General features: G+C 37.3%; 1 protein-coding gene across 1 annotated transcript in view; it reads left to right on the top strand.

The window, feature by feature from the left end:
* The first annotated feature begins 310 nt into the window (after positions 1–310).
* The window catches only part of SLC22A15 (solute carrier family 22 member 15), a 90,973-nt gene continuing 74,454 nt past the window's right edge, over positions 311–16,829 (top strand). The window contains exon 1 of the mRNA XM_051992935.1: positions 311–712. Within this exon, the coding sequence (XP_051848895.1) occupies positions 626–712 (87 nt within the window). The 5' untranslated portion in view covers positions 311–625. The remainder of the gene's footprint in view (positions 713–16,829) is intronic.

Raw genomic sequence — 16,829 nt, 5'->3', positions numbered from 1 at the left:
TGCCGGATGCCCGGGGAAAAGGGAGCTACTGTAAGGGATGGAAGAAAGCAGGAAGCCATTCCACTTCTTGCAAGACCTTTGAAACTACTAAGCCTTCCCAAAGGACAAAGCATCCTACTCTCTCGCTAGCCAAAAGAAGTATCCCAAGCCCTTTCTCCTGTCTCGGGCTCCGAGAACTGCAGGAACGCCCCTGCCCTAGGCCCTCGCTGGCCCCCACCCTTCGCAACTAGCGCACCCCCGCCCTGCACTAACTCCCACCCGCTCCCTCTGTGGCCCCGCCCCTGCGCACACTCCTTGTTGCGCTCTCCTCCAATGATGGTCAGCAGGCGGAACGCCGTCTGCAGCCGGGGCCCGAGTCTACGCTATCCCTCGGTCCCGGGTTCTCCGCCCCGCATCACGCCGACGCGGCACTCTCCGGCCCCGCTGGCCCCCCTCCCTCCTCGCCCGCGAACGCTTCTGAATGAGCCGAGCGCCGCGTAGGGGGTCGGGGGCCCGGGGGCATTGGCGCTACGGCCCGGGGGGCTGCGCTGGCAAAGTTGTGCGTCCTTGAAGGCTGGGGTGCGGCCTGGGTCTGTGCCTCCGGGCCCCTCCTGGGGGCCGGACCGAGCGCGCGGGGAGCCGGACCATGGAGGTGGAGGAAGCGTTCCAGGTGGTGGGGGAGATGGGTATCTATCAGATGTACCTGTGCTTCCTGCTGGCCGTGCTGCTGCAGGTGAGTGCCAACCGCATCCCACAGCCCTCCTCTGCTGCGGGGCGGTTGGTTAGGGGGCCGGGGGATCGGCGTCCCGGCTCCGCGCGATCCTCCTCTACGCGTCCGGGAGGAGGGAGGCTGCGATCCCCGGAGCTCCGACCGGGTCTCGACCCTCTCTGTTCTCCAGGTGGGGTGCTATGCTGAGGTTTGGGCTCATTGCCCGAAGAATGCTAGGGCTCTGGGTGGCCTGGGGCCTTGCAACCCCAGATCCATTCTTTGGTCTCGCTGTATCCTTACCTTGCTTTCTACCATCTAGCTGCTCCCGCTCCTTTTCATTCATCTGAAGGGCAAGATGTGCCTTTGCCCGGGTGCAAGGGTTATTTTCTAGATGCTGAACGTAATTTAGTTCATCCATCCTGGCCTGAACCCAGGACGGCAAAGTAAAGAAATGATCTGTGTCCTTTCCAATGTAATCTGGCCCTCCATGCATCAGAGCATCCTTTGGGAGAATTTAAAGGTTTTGTTTTCTTTTCATGTTTTAGTGAATTTTATAAAATAAGACGTTCAGACTCTTTTTAATCTGCAGTTAACACTGAGATATACTAATAGACTGGAGGACATTCAGGAACTCATTTTACAGATAAACCCAGAGAAATTAAGTGACCACTAGAATTGAGACTTAGATGTTCATCTTCCCCACATGAAGGGAATCTGAGGCCCAGAAGGAAGCTGTGGCTTGTCCCAGAAGTAAGTTGTACATATTAGCCACAGATCTGTAACTAGAATTTGAATCCTAGTAATTTAAATGTTCATTCCACTGGCATTCTAAAATTATCCCAAGGAGGTTCTTTTAGATTCTGATTCTTCCTACCATAGTTTTAAAAGCTATCAGAAATTCACATCAAAAGTTCTTCTATCATGACCATACTCTGTCATGATATTAAAATGTAGATATTAATTTTTATTTTATGGAAATAATTTAAAACTCAGAGAATTCTGGGGAATGAATGAATTTGGAAAGAGGAGCCTGAGCAACATGAATTTAGGACTTAAAGTTGATCCTAAAGATCAACACTGTTTCACTTTCCTAAGTGGAAAGAGTTAGGAAGGAAGTCCCATCACACTTAAAAAATTATGTGATGCACTGTGATACAGTGGAAAAATACAGCCGTTCTCATACATTTCAGATTTGGAAATTATTACAAGAATTTCAAGGCTGATCAAAAATGAGATTAACTAATATGTAGTGCAGGCCTATGGGTATTCTTCAGCTTTTTAAAGTGCCACCTAACATGTTTAGGCATTAAGGTATAACCACAAGATTGTTAGTCTTGCATAAGTGGATGAGGCAGCAGGAAAGTTTGAAAAAAATAGGAACTAGCCTTAATGGTTAGTTCTCTTTTCTTTTCATGTATTGTTTGAGGTGTAGACTGCTTTCAATACCCATCAGGAGAAAGGCAGTTTGGCAAATTCCATTTTCTTTTCACATAAGGGAAATTCCCAATATACTAATGAAGTGTTTGAAAAAGTTTCCTCTAAGTTTGTTGTTTGAATACTTTGTGCACACATCTTGCTCATTAAACAATTACTCTATGGAAAAGCACTGTGCCCCAAAGCACTGTACTTGAGGCAGATGGGGGGAAAGATTGCAAAGTTTTGGAGGAAGTTTCCCTGTAGGAGTTTGTAATGCATTCAGAAAATATCTTTTGATAATCCACGAAAATTAATTTACATATAGGTGCCCCCTTCAAAAAAAAAAAAAAACAGACACAAAAACAATCTATAAAAACTTGTGGTACTAAAAGAGGAGTTGTTTTGCAAAGTGTGCTAAATCTGGAGAAAAAGGACAGATGTAGTCATTTGGGGGACCTTAGACAAGACTCAGTTTCCTTTTCAGTAAAAATGATATATTTATATCATCTGATTGTGACTTCATTATTTTGCCTAATAAGTTAATTCCAGAACATCAAAGTGACAAAAAATACATGTCAGGCCAACTACCTCTGATTCCTGGATTTGCCACCTTCTTCAGTTACCATCACTACCTAATATGAATAGGCCAAAATTGGCAGATTTTCCATTTTCTTCTTGATCAGATGACTTTTCTCCATATTTTAGCATGACTGTTGCCATCTTGTGCTTAAATAATAATAGCACGTGGTATTTATATAAAACTTTAAGGTTTGCAAAGCATTTAAAGTCTCATTTGATTTTTACAATCATGAGACATATGTACAGTCATTCCTATTAAAGAAAACAGGCTCAGTTAAATAACTTGTCAATGATCACACAGTAATAAGACCCTGAGACAATATTTATTAAGCACCTACTATGAGCTGAGTACTATGCTAATTGTTGGGGATACCAAGTTTGATGAGAGAAAATAGACTCAAGGAATTCCCAGTCTAAAGGAGAAATCAAACTCAGCTGTTTGGGACTTCCAGCCTAATTTAGATCAAGCTGCTTTTGCATGTATTGTAATGAGTATAGATCCACTGTTGTAGTTCACTTATGTCTAACTTTTAGCGACCTCATGGACCATGGATCTTCTTCACCATCTTTCAAAGTCTTTTCAAGTTCATGTTCCCATAACATTATGTATCCATCTCAGCCTCTGCTGTCTCCTTTTCCTTTTGCCTTCCCAACATCAGGGGCTTTTCCAGTGACTCCCATCTTCTCATTATGTGGCCATAATATTTAAGCTTCAGCTTCAGTATTTGACCTTCCAGTGAATAGCTGAATTAATTTCTTTAAGTACTGGCTAGTTGATCTCCTTGCTGTCCAAGGAAATCTCAAAAGAGTTTTCCAGCACCACAGTTCAAAAGCATCGATTCTGCCGAGCCCAGACTTCCATATAGTCCACCTCTCATAGCCATGCGTTACAACTGGAAAAAAAACCATAGGTTTGACTATCTAGATCTTAGTCAACAAAGTGATATTTCTGCTTTCATTGTGCTGTCCAGATTTGGTATAGCTTTCCTTCCAAGGAGCAAGCATCTTTTAATTTCATGACTGCAATCATTGCAGTGATCGTTGAACCCAAGAATATAAAATCTGACACTGCCAATAGTATCATATGCTGCTAAAGAGGGTAAGAAAGAAGCTACTATTTTGGAAAGAACTGTATTTTTATATACAGTTTGCTACTTTAGAAACTATCTGTGGTGTCAAAGTCAGTAACTGGGATCAGTAAAGTATACTTAAGAATCTCCATCGGGGAGGAAAAGGAACTTATTGACTTAGAAAAACCACATGTTAACATTATCTATGTTCTGTTACGGGACTTCTTAAACTATTTCCACTCATGACTCCTTTTTGCTCTAGAAATTTTTAGGTGACCCAAGATATATAGATACATAAAATAGATACACGAATCAAACATTTACTGAAAACAAATTATAAAGACATTTATTTTAGAACAGTGCTTTGATATACATGTGATTTAAGATGGAAACAAATTTGCATACTAAGGAAATGATCGTTCTTGTTTATTTTAACATAAAGAATTTACATTAAAATCTTGGCAGAATATTTGATACTGCAGGAACTTTTCACTAGAGCTTTCAAAAAACTTACTGTTGCCACATTTTTCATGACCCCACATTCAGTTATGGGACTCACAGTTTAAGAATTTTATTCTATTGTATTTTCTTTATTTGATTTAAATATTTCCAGTTACATTTTAATCTGATTTCTGTAGCACTTAGGTAGGTTAGGGCTGGCAAGGTGAGTTTTACACTCTTGGTATAGAGAATTTGCTTTCATGTGGCTAGAACTAACTTCTGTAGCTTCAGTTTTCTTACATGTAAAATTGGTTGGACTTCTGAGGTCCATCCTTTCTCCTTCCATGTATATGATTCTGTGACCTTTTCTAACTCCCAATCTATAATTCTATGAACTGTTTCATATTCATAAATGATTTTTAAGTGGGAGCAGCATTCATATGCAAGTTGTTCCCTTCCCCTCTCTATGCAATATTTATATTTTAAACAAAAACAAACTATGTATCTAAAATGAAAGCAGCTCAACCTTGTTCATAGCCAAAACTAAGATTTGATTCAATTTAGGATACCTTCATTAAGAGCTCTTTTTTTAATGCTGAGGTTAATGCAAAGTTTAATTGATAAGAGTTCCTTCCCCCATAAATCTCACGGGGGAATATGATTGACATTCAAGAGATAATAGTAAAAACAGTATATGGAGTCAGTGTATTATATAGGGGCAGAGTGTATGTAACATTTTTTTGGGAAAGTTAACTAGAGCAGAAGTGTTCATTTCATTGACTGGATGGATCATAGTTCAGAATTTCTGAATATGACCTAACTCAGATTAAAATATAATTGGAAAATGTTGAACAAAGTAATTAAAAATATAATACAGCACTGGTAATATTGATTTGTGGTTTTCTAAGTCAATATGGGACTCATTGGAATCTGCTTTTATTTGAATTTGACACCTCTGAGGAATCAAGAAAAACTTCTTAGAAAAAGTGACAAAAATTAGGCTTCAAAAGTGGGAATTCAGTAGGAAAAGAGTTGGGAGGAGATAACATTCCAGGCCCAGAAACAGGCAAATCACAGGGCATGTCTGAAAACCAGAAAGGAGGCTGGTTTGGCAGGAAGCAGTGGAATAAGGCTGCCTTTGGACCCGATGCCCAAGACGGGTATAGGATACTTTTCTGTGTCTTTTTAAAAATAAAACAAAACAATGTAGCAATTAACTCTCAAGTGATTACTGAACCAGCTAAAAGTTGATTATAATGTTAACGTGTGAGTCATTTTGTTTACTTTTCATTTTTTGCCTCTGTTTCCTGGTAGCAATTGTGAGTTGGAATGCTAGACAGTTAATTAGCATTTAATTAAGTGCCAACTGTGTGCCAGGCACTGTTCACACACACAGAGGCAGGAAAATAATAAATCTAGTTGGACTATGCACAATTCCTGCATATATGAATGTGAAGAACAATGGAACGCAGGACATACTCCTTTGTTTCAAATTCCATTAGGTAATGGAATATTACTGTACCCTAAGAAACGATTGACTGAAGAATATAGATACATGAAAACACTTATATAGGCTAATGCCAGAAAATAGTCACGTAGTCAGGGATAAGTGATATGGACAAAATGTGTTGCGTTATTGCCATTTCATATGGAGACGGGAGTGTTGGCCAAGGTATGTGTGTGTGCTTTGCAAACATTTTCTGCCTCTGGGTCCTTCTGGAAGAGCCACAGACGAAGCAAACCATTTATCATAGGTGAGTTTTGAGAGCATGTTGGGCTTATTCCCCAAATTTCTAGGGATTTTATTGCTTTCCTCCCACTTTGGGTCACATAAAGGCTTGTCAAATCAAATTCAAGGAAAAATACAAGGAAGTGTGCGGTTAGCTATTTATGTGGCATTGCTTGTCATTCTGGTATCCAAGTCTAACAGGTACTAAGTAACTCAGCTTCCCTGACTCAAGAGAGAATACTTCTGCTGTATCAACCTCTAATGATATCTGAGTTTTTATTAATCTTGTTTGTTTTCTTATGATTACAGTATAGGAAGAGAAGACCCAATCATCAATGTAATTTGTTTTCTTTCTGTTAATGGGTTTCATTCTTTCATTTTTTCTTTTTAAAAATAATAATAGCTTTTTATTTTTCAAAATACATGCAAAACCTTGTATTCCAGCAATTAATTGAATATAGGTTAAACATGCACAACTCTTAGAAACATATTGCCACATTTATCATGCTACCCAAGAAAAATCAGATCAAAAGGGGGAAAAAATGAGAATGAAAAAAACTATCAAGCAGGCAACAAAATACTATGTTGTGATCCATATTGAGTCCCCATAGTCCTCTCTCTGGATGCAGTTGGGTCTCTCCATTATAAATCTCTTGGAATTGGCCTGAATCATCTCATTGTTGAAAAGATCCAAGTCCATCACAGTTGGTCAAGTTGATGGGTATTAAAGGAAGGGCAAACCATTGGCAATCTGGAGCATGCTGGATCTGGAGAGAGAGGACCCAAGTTCAAATTTTGAATTTACCACTTATTATTTTTGTGATCTTCACAGATCATTTGACTTTCCTGGGTCTCATTTTACTCAACAGTAAAATGAGAGAGTAAAGGAGATTGGACTAAATGATGCTGAAAGTCCTCTAAATATGTGTTGTTATAGAGATAGCTGAAGACCCAGATCCCAAGTTGCTAGGGAGAAAAGGCGAAGAAGGCTTCTCTTGACAGGGTTGGAATTTTGTGAAGTTTTTGATCTCAAGTTTGGAGCAATGCTCCACCACCCCTCCAGATTGGAAGAGGAATCATGGTAGCCTTGTGGTGATAAACATTGATAGGATTCAGAATTGAAAGTAGTTTTTGAGTGTATCATCTCATGTCCTTATTTTACAGCTGAGAGATTTACCACTTAGAAAGGTAGAACTATTTGCACACACATACTCAGGTAGTAAGGTATTCAAATCATATTTCTGTAGTGCTGAGAAATTTACAAAATACTTTTCTCCCAACAGACCTGTGAGGTAGATTAGATATAATGTTATTTTCACTTTTTTGTAAATAAATAAAGTAATACCCAGAGGGGTAAAATGCCTGTTAAGTGATCAAAATGACTTAACCCATATGGCTATGGAATGTGTTGGAGGTGGCAGCCTTTTTCTGTTATTACCCACAGTCCTATTTCTCATCCTTAGGGATGGGGAGGTGACCTAACCATCTCTTAACCCATATAACTGTTCATCAAGATCTCTTAAATATGAGCTAAATTAAAGATGGGAACTGTGGTTGAGTACTCATGCAGTGAACCCACCATGCCCTATTTATGTCATCATTTAACCAAGATTAATTAAAATGTTGGTCCTGCTGATTAATTTTGGGTCATGCTGTACTTGGCATCCTTCATGAGTAATTTAGAAAATGTCATTAGCTGAACTGGTAAAGAAAGTAAAAAAAAAAAAAATGCTGGATAATATATTTCACCAAGTTTGGAAAAAGAGAATAGTAATATACATGGATATTGTCTTATCTTTTGGTGGTGTTTTTAAGTTTTAAAAAAGCTTGCCTCTTGTATTCTATTACTTTTTATTTAATTTTCATGATCTGTGTTGTTTTGCAAGAAGTCTTTAGGTATATCTAAAGATTGGGGTTATGATCAGTAGTAATAGGTATTCTTTTAACCAAGTTTAAGTGACAGAACAAGTAAAGAGTAAAGATAATTTTTTAAAAGTTTTTATTTCTATATTTGTTTTTATTTGCTAGAATATCTCCCTATATCTTTCTCCCTCTTATATCCCAGAGAATTAAACAAATGATTAAAACCCTGAAGAAAATGTGAAGTGATAGGCTTCCCCCCTCTTCCTCCATATAGACATATCTATGTAAAGGAATTGGGGAAAGTATCTTATTTTTATTCTTTTTTTGTACTTTTGTAATTTTGAAACATTAATTTTTAAGGACCAAGAATTTATTAAGTTCTTATTAAATAAACAGTACTATGCTTTCCATTGTTTTATGATGGTTATTTTCAGTTACATTGTTATAGTTATATATTTTCTTGATTTTCTTTACTTCATTCTACATTAGCTAATCATTAAATTTCTCCATGCTTTTCTGAATTTATCAGATTCTTTGTTTCTTATAACACTCAAATACCACAGTTTATTTAGTCATTCTCCAATCAGTGAGGATCTCTTTGCTATCATAAAAGGGCTACTATAAATGTTTTAGTGTACATAGAACTATTCTTTTTATCAACATATTCCTTAGATAGATTCCTAGGATTATTTGGGACCAAGACCATGGAAATTTTAGTTATTTTATTTATATAATTATAAATTGTTTTCCAGAATGCCATACTAATTCATAGCTCCACCAACAATATGATAGTATACCTATCTTTCAGTAACCTTTTCAATATTGATTATTTCCATTCTTTGTTATTTTTAACAGTTTTCTGGTGTTAGGGAAAACCTCAGGGTTGTTTTGGTTTTCATTTCTTCTATAATTAGTGATCTGGAGGATTCTTTCAGAGTTGTCAATAGTTTGTAGTTCTTTCAAGAACTGATTTTATTCATAGCTGTTCACTTATCTACTGTGGACACTGGTTTAATATTATATATTTGCTAGCTGTCTACATATCTTAGATATTTAAACTTTATCTGAAAATCTGATATAAAAATTTTCCCAAATGAAATTTTTAAATTTTAACTTTTAATAAATGATAATAACTTTTTATTTTTCAAAATACATGCAAAGATAGTTTTGACATTCACACTTGCAAAACCTTATATTCCAAATATTTCTCCTTCCCTCCCTCTTTTCCTCCTCCCTTAGACAGCAAGTGATCCAATATAGGTTAAATATGTGCAGTTATCCTAAACAGTTATGCTGCACAAGAAAAATCAGATTGAAAGGGGAAAAAGTGAGAAAGAAAAAAAAACAAGCAAACAACAACAAAGATGAAAATATTATATTGTGATGCACATTCAGTCCCCATAGACCTCTGGATGTAAATGGCTCTTTCTGTCACAAGTCTATTGGAATTGGCTTGAATCACTCCATTGTTGAAAAGAGCTAAGTCTATCACATCACATAATCTTGTTGCTGTGTACAACATTTTCTTGATTCCATTCACTTCACTTAGCATTGGTTCATTTAAGTCTCTCCAGGCTTTTTTGAAATCATCCTGCTGATTGTTTCTTATAGAACCATAATATTCCATTACATTCATGTACCATAACTTACTCAGCCATTCCCCAGTTGATGGGTATCCACTCAGTTTCCAGTTTCTTGCCATTATGAAAGGGCTGCCACAAACATTTTTACACACCACATACTTTTTTTTTTCTGAGGCAATTGGGGTTAAGTGACTTTGCCCAGGGCCACACAACTAGGAAATCTGAGATCAGATTTGAACTCGGGTCCTCCTGACTTCAGGGCTGGTGCTATCTACTGCACCACCTAGCTGTCTCCCATAATATTTTTAATGTATATATAAAAGTAACCTAGATATCCTGATAGTAGCAGTATGCTTTATTTCTTTTTTTTTCCCTGAACCAACCAGATTTGTTATTATATTGGCATGAGGAGAAAATTCTTTTGGCAATGCAGATCAGAACCTGTTCTGTATTGAAACATTGAGGGCTGACGATAGAAACTCCTGACTTTAAATTCTGCTTTCTTCCCACTTCCCAGTGTTGTCTTTAATTTCTTAAAGTATTTTTTAAAATTTTAAATAGTAACTTTCTGATACTGGAATCTCCCTAATGTTGGCAAAATGGCAGTCTGGACAAAACATACTGAATGGGTAAGAGAGGTGAGATGGGGATATGGTCTGGTAATTTAAAATTTATTATGAATAACCAAGAATTGCTAGAAGAGAAAGCCTAATGTTATAAAGAAAATACTAGACTGAAAGTTTAAAATCTTGATTTCTGGCTCTGCCTGAATAGCTACAAGACTCCCATCAAGTCACTTCATCACTTTGTACTTCAGCTTAATCACCAACAAAATGAAGGAGCTAGACTTGATAATATCTCCTCTCTTCTGAACTAAAAAAAAAAAAAAAATTAGATAATTGTATGTGAATTATCCCAAAACAAATTCAAAAATAAAAAAGGAAAGACAGCACCATCCATATATTATGTGCTCACAGGTCTTTCTATCCATGGGGTTTCTGAAATGATACATTATTTTAAACCCAAAGCGGGTTTCATCATCTATAAAATGAGGGAACTGGACTACATGGCCCCTTAAGTCCCTTTGTGCATTTTAAGTCTATAATATTAGGTTCAATTATTGAAGTCTTAATGGATCCCTATTAATATCCACAGGTTTGGAACTTTTCTTCTCTCTTTCTATCCCTTACCCTCATGGGACTGCCCTCTACTTCTGTTGTTTGGAAAGATTGAAGACACCTAAGCTTCACTAAATCTAGGAATGTAAATTGAGGTGAGAACAGCAAATTAAAACTTAAGTGTGAGTTTGGGGTTTTTTCAAAGGCCCATGGGCCTTTTTCAGTATTAAAAGGACAAATTACCTTTTTCCCTATTTAGTTAGCATTACAGAGAAAATGGGTAACTAGTAATTCATTTCCTGGGCACATGAAATCAGACTTTAAATTCCTTGACAACAAAGACTAACTTTTCTTTTTCTTACTATCTTCAGTGTTTGTGTAGACTCAATCAACTGAACTAAATTTGAAAAAGAGGGAACTCCTTAAATACTCTTTTCTGGGATTCAAGCCTTCCTGAATCCTTTCAAAAGAACATAGAATTATGGTTTTGCAGCTCAAAAGGACCTCAGAGACCATATAGTCCAACTCTTTTGGGTTTTTTATCTCTGTCTTTCTGTTTCTATTTCTCAAGTCTACATATCTTTTTCTGTCTCTCTGACTGTCTTTCTTTCTCTCTACCTCTTTGCCCCTCTGTCTTTCCTCTTCTCTCCCCTTCTCCTCTCTCTCCTCTCCTCTATCTCTGTCTCTGTCTATATCTCTCTGTCTCTCTCTGTCTCTGACTGTCCAGCTCTTTCTCTGTCTCTATCTCTGTCTTTCTCTCTGCCCCTGTCTCCCCCTCTGCCTCTCTGTCTTCCCCTATTCCCTACTTCCCCTCTCTCCCTCCCTCTCTTTGTCCCCTTTCTCCTTTCTCCTCCCTCCTTTTCCCTCCTCCTCCTAACCCCCTCTTTCTGTCTCCGTCCTTCTCTCTCTCCTTCCCTTTTTCTCTCCCATCCCTCCCTCCCTCTCTCTGTTCCCATACCCCCACATTGTCAGATGCCTTTGGACATCTCAAACTCAACAACAGAGCTCATAAGCTTTCCCCCTACTGTCTCCACTTCTGAACTTTCCTATTGCTATCAAACATATCACTCTCCTTCCAGTCACTAGGTTCATGACCGCAAAGCCATATTCATCTCTTCATTCTTGCTCACTTTGCTGTTCCTCATTCCTAGTCAGTCACTAAGTTCTATCAGTTCTGTTTCCATACACAGAATATTCTCTCAGATCTTTTTCTCCATTCACAGAACTGCTGGTCTGCTTAGGTCCATCTTTTAACACATCTTGCCTTGACTATCGAAATAACCTTTTAATTGGTGTCCTTGCCTCAAATTCCTTTTCTAACTACACACATCTGACGTACAACTGCCAGAGTGATATTCTAAAGCACAGACAGAACCATGCCATTCTCCCTGTTCAGTCAACTCTAGTAACTTCCTATTACCAATAGGAGCAAATGTTAATCCTATTGCTGGACATCCAGTTCAATCCAACAAGCATTTATTAAGTATCTACTAAGTTCCAAGTACTGTCCTACTATACAATTAATTAAAAAAAAATGTCCCTGCCCTCAAGAAGCTTACAATCTAAATTCCTTTGCATTTAAAACCCTTTACTTTGGGCTTCAAGTTGAATTTCTAGTCTTATGAATATTGGTCCTTCCCTTTCATATATTATTGAGCTCAACCAAATTAGCCTCGCTCTTTGTCACACACTACAATATATCTCCTGTCTCCTTGCATTTGCAACAACATATTTTTCCCCTTTGTCTGGAATGCATTCCTGTCCCATCTTGTCTTTCTAAAATCCATGATTTGGAGCCAGCTGTATGGTGCAGTGGGTAGAGCACTGGCTCTAGAGTCAGAAGGACATGAGTTCAAATATGACCTCAGACACTTAATACTTCCTAGTTATGTGACTGACTCTGGGCAAGTCACTTAACCTCAAATGCCTTGCAAATAAACAAATTAAATCCTTAGTTTTCTTCAAAGCTTGTCTCAAGCCACTTCCTCCATGAAGTCTTTCCTGATTCCTCCAGCATTTCCCTGCTAAAAGTTACATTGTATTTATACTGTTTTTGTGTCTATCTCTATGTGTACATATTTCTGATAATGTAATGTAATCTTTTTGAGGAAAGACATGGTCTAATTTTTATCTTTGCATCTTCAACAGCTGACACATAGTAGGTATTTAGCAAATATTTGTTGAGTGATTATTTGTGATCTTGCTATACTTATAATTTTAAATTCTTGAATATTTCAATGAAATGGCCCCTCCCTATGTTGTAGCTTTTTATAGGTTTCTGAATCAGTATGGAGAGAAGCCATTTTCTTTTCTTTTTCCTTTGTAATAAATTGCTGCCATAGAATAACCTACATAAGCTTTTCATTCCTCTAGATTTACTGCTAATTATGAAAATACTTCTTACTGTGGTTTACATTAGCCTTATGTTATATTACTTATCACATCATGACTTTTTTTTTTCCAGGCCAGTTTCATTCTCTTAACATGACAAATGACTCTTCTTTTGCCTTAAAACAAAACAAAACAAAATAAAACAAAAACTTCACTTAACAGTTGGATCACTGCCCTATAAAATAGACTTTTTATTCTTCAGATAGCAGAACACATGGTAAATTTCAGATGTGATCAGATCTTATCAAGGGGGCCATCTGATCAAAAAGTTATATTGTACAAGCTACATGAATTTCCATTTCATCTGTTTCATGAAAAAGATGTCTTTTCTTAGAGCCAAGTGAACTCAAACATTGTCCAGAGTTTGGTATTATTAGCTTAATAGTTCATGTGTGTTGGCTAAGCTTAAGAACAAACTAAACTAAATATAGCTTATATACCTGCTTTGTGGAAGGTATTTAGAGCAGGCGTCCTGAAGCCTCATTTTTTAATCCTGACCCTGTTATTGGCATCACTTTTCTGTATCTCTCTTCTCATCAGTAAAATTGAAATGATATTTACAGTGCAGAAATCTCATTATAATTCTTTATAAAGTAAGGATTCTTAACTTGGTTCCTCTAGATAGATTTCAGGGGGTCTGTGACCTTTGATGAGGGAAAAAAAAACCATCTTTATTTTTCACTAACCTCTAACTGAAATTTAAATTCAAATTAAATTGAAATTCAATTATTTAAAAAAATATATTCTGAAAAAGTTAATAGGTTTCATCAATCAATGAATATCAATCATTATTAATAATTAATGTTATTAAGCACTCATCATATGCCAGGTACTGTGCTAAGCAATGGAGTTTCAAAAAGTGGTGAGAAATATCCTGCCCTCAAAAAGTTTACAATCTACTGGGGGAGATACAACAGTACATTCAAAATGAGTTATATTTAGGCCAAATAGGAAATAATTAAAAGAGGGAAGGCACTAGAATTAAGAAGATTTAGAGCTTCCTAAGAAAATGGGATTTTCGTTAGAACTCAAAAGGTAGCCGAGGAGGATTGTAGTCAGAGCAAAGAAAAACATGGAGGATAGCCAGAAAAAAATTTTGGAGCTAAGAGTTGGAGTGTTTTACAGATATCCAAAGGAATTCATGATAAAATAAAAGAAAGAACCAATCATTGTTTTAAAATTTCCATAGCATCACAGGACTTCTAGGTGTCAAAGATCTCAAAAATCATGTATTCTCATCCTCCCCCCCCACCTCCCATTTTAAACAAAAGGTAACTGAGGACCAAGGAGAAGAAGGTGACTTTGTTATGGTCACCCATGGTAGTAGTACCAGAGATGCCATATTTTTTGACTCCAAATTAATTCTCTTCTAGGCTGTACACTCAGTTCTTCTTTTCTCTATCATGTCTCAGAAACCTCTTCTCCCTGAAAGTTCACTCTACCTCTGGAATTCTCACACTGAAAAATAGCCTCTTCTCCTGCAGCCTCTTCTTCCAATAAGCCTCTAGCAAGCACCTATCACATAGTAGGTGCTTAATAAACAATGTTCTTTTGCACATGTTTAACATACGCAGGATTACTTGCCATCTAAGGGAGGATGTGAGAGGAAGAGAGGGAAAAAATTTGGAACACAAGGTTTTGCAAGGGTGAATGCTGATAACTCTATTTTGAAAATAAAAAGCTTCATACTAAAAAAGAAAGAAAAATAAAGTTTAAAATAAAAATAAATAAATCAATAAATAAATGATGTTCTTTTCCTATTATTTGTCCTCTGATTGGCTGGTCCTTTTCCATTTGAAGAAGGATGCCTAGTTCTGCCCTATCTTCATTCTTCTCCAGGTTTCACCTCTGGTTCTTCTAAATTTCTCTACCATGTGCTTGTAGGTGTTTCCACCATTCTTTTGTGTTTTGTCTTCTACCAATAGAATAGAAGCTCCTTGAGGGCAGGGACTGTCTTTCTGCTTATATTTGTATTCCCAGGTCTGCACAAGGTCTTGGCCATGTAGTAAATGCTTTATAAATGCTTTTTAATGTGTTCTATTGTGTCTCAAAACACTCAATTGTGCCATTGAAAAATGTTTGAAAAGGACAAATTTTGTGATTAAAGACATGGCTCCATTCAAATAGGGAAGATTCCTTGCAGTCTAAGTCCATGCGTGCTGAGAACCCACTGATAGAACCATTGATGGCAGGAATGATTGGATGTATACTTCCAGAGAAATTATTTAAAGGCATTTCTTAGCAAGGCAGTAGCAGCAAAATACTCTGTTTTGATTGGAGTAAGGTGAACACTGGGTATTCACAAAGGCTTGTAAATTGCTGCTTGGTATTTTCCTTCTCTGCAGCCCACAGGGAGGAAAATCCATCAATAAGCATTTATTAATGCTAAAGCATGCCTGGTGTGCCAGGTACTGTGTTAGGAAAGCTTAGGTGGCACAGGAGACAGAGTATTGGACCTAGAGTAGGGAAGATTTGAATTCAACTCCAGTTTAAGACAACAGCTGTGTGATCCTGGTCAAGTCACTTTAACCTCTGTCTACCTCTTATCCCTCATCTGTAAAATGGGAATAATAATAGCATTTACCTCTCAGAATCCTTTTAAGGATCAAATAGTATGATAATTGTAAAGAAGTTGTTAGCATAGCACCTGGTGCAAAGATAATAATCATAATCATAATAGCTGACATTTATAGTGCTCTGTAAATGTCAGCTATTATGATTATGATTATGATTATGATTATTGTTAGGGATACAAATACAAGACCCAAGCCTTCTCTTCTTTCAGGGAACTTCCTTATAAACAGGGAGATAAATATACATATGTAGGTATATGCACAATATATACAAGGCAAATTTTGGAGGGGGATGTACTAAGAGATGGGAGGATGAGCAAAGTTTTCATGTAGAAGGTAGAATTGCATTGAGTCTTAAAAGAAGGGAAGGGAAAGGGAATAAACAATTATAGACAGCATATTATACACCAGGTACTGTGCTAAATGCTTTACAATTATCCCATTTGATTCTCAGAATTCTGCAAAGGTAGATGCTATGAATACCCCCTTTTTAATACCCCGCCTTTTACAATTGAGTAAACTGAGGTAGATGGATTAGGTAACTTGCCCAGAGACACATAGCTAGTAAGTATGTGAGGCTCAAGTTACACTCAGATCTTTCCAACTTGAGGCCCAATGTTTTGTCTACTGTATCAAATAAGTGCTTCATTGCATAGGAAGGATAGGGAAAGAAAATATACCTGTAAGTTCATTAGTTTAATTAGCTCCTCAACTAAGAAATTCCTTCCTTTGATTCAGATTGGTACTTTCACTACCATTTCTGTCCTAGAAAATTGTTTAAAATAGATACTAAGAAATCAAGTGACTCGCTAAGAGTCAGCATAAGTCAGGTAATATTTGAACCTGCTTTTTCCTGCCTAAGAAGCCAGCTCTTGCCATTCTACTTGTCTTGAAGGTAACCAGAGATTTGAAGCAGAGGCAGTAAAGTTGGCATCTCAGGTGTGAGGGACAATAAAACAAAACTGGGAGATGCAGAGCAATGTTAAATTTCTGTTAGAAGCCCCATGCATTTGGACCATGTTGTTTGTGATGAGGAATGATGCATAAAAAGCTAGAAAGGGAAATTGGGACCAGCTTGTCAAGAGTGGATGGAGAACAGAAAATTAGAAGACTTTCTCCCTTAATAAAGAAGAAATAGGATCTTCTTGTTATAATGAAAAAGAAATTGGCAGCAGAAAAAAAGTAGGAGTGGAATTTGGCAAAGCTGACATAGGGATATTGGAATTGAGGATAAGCTCTAGCAAGTCTGTGAGAATTCAGAAAAGATGTAACGTAAATTAACTCTTTCTGAGATAAGAGGGAAACAAGGAATACAGTAAGCAGTAATTCATAACAAACAGTTAAAAGTTAAAGATTTACTTAGGTATTTGAGTTTCTG

This window comes from Antechinus flavipes, chromosome 4 (assembly GCF_016432865.1).
Source record: "Antechinus flavipes isolate AdamAnt ecotype Samford, QLD, Australia chromosome 4, AdamAnt_v2, whole genome shotgun sequence".
Lineage (NCBI taxonomy): Eukaryota > Metazoa > Chordata > Mammalia > Dasyuromorphia > Dasyuridae > Antechinus > Antechinus flavipes.
The sequence above is the reverse complement of the archived record's forward strand: the minus strand, read 5'-3'. Positions and strand labels throughout refer to the sequence as shown.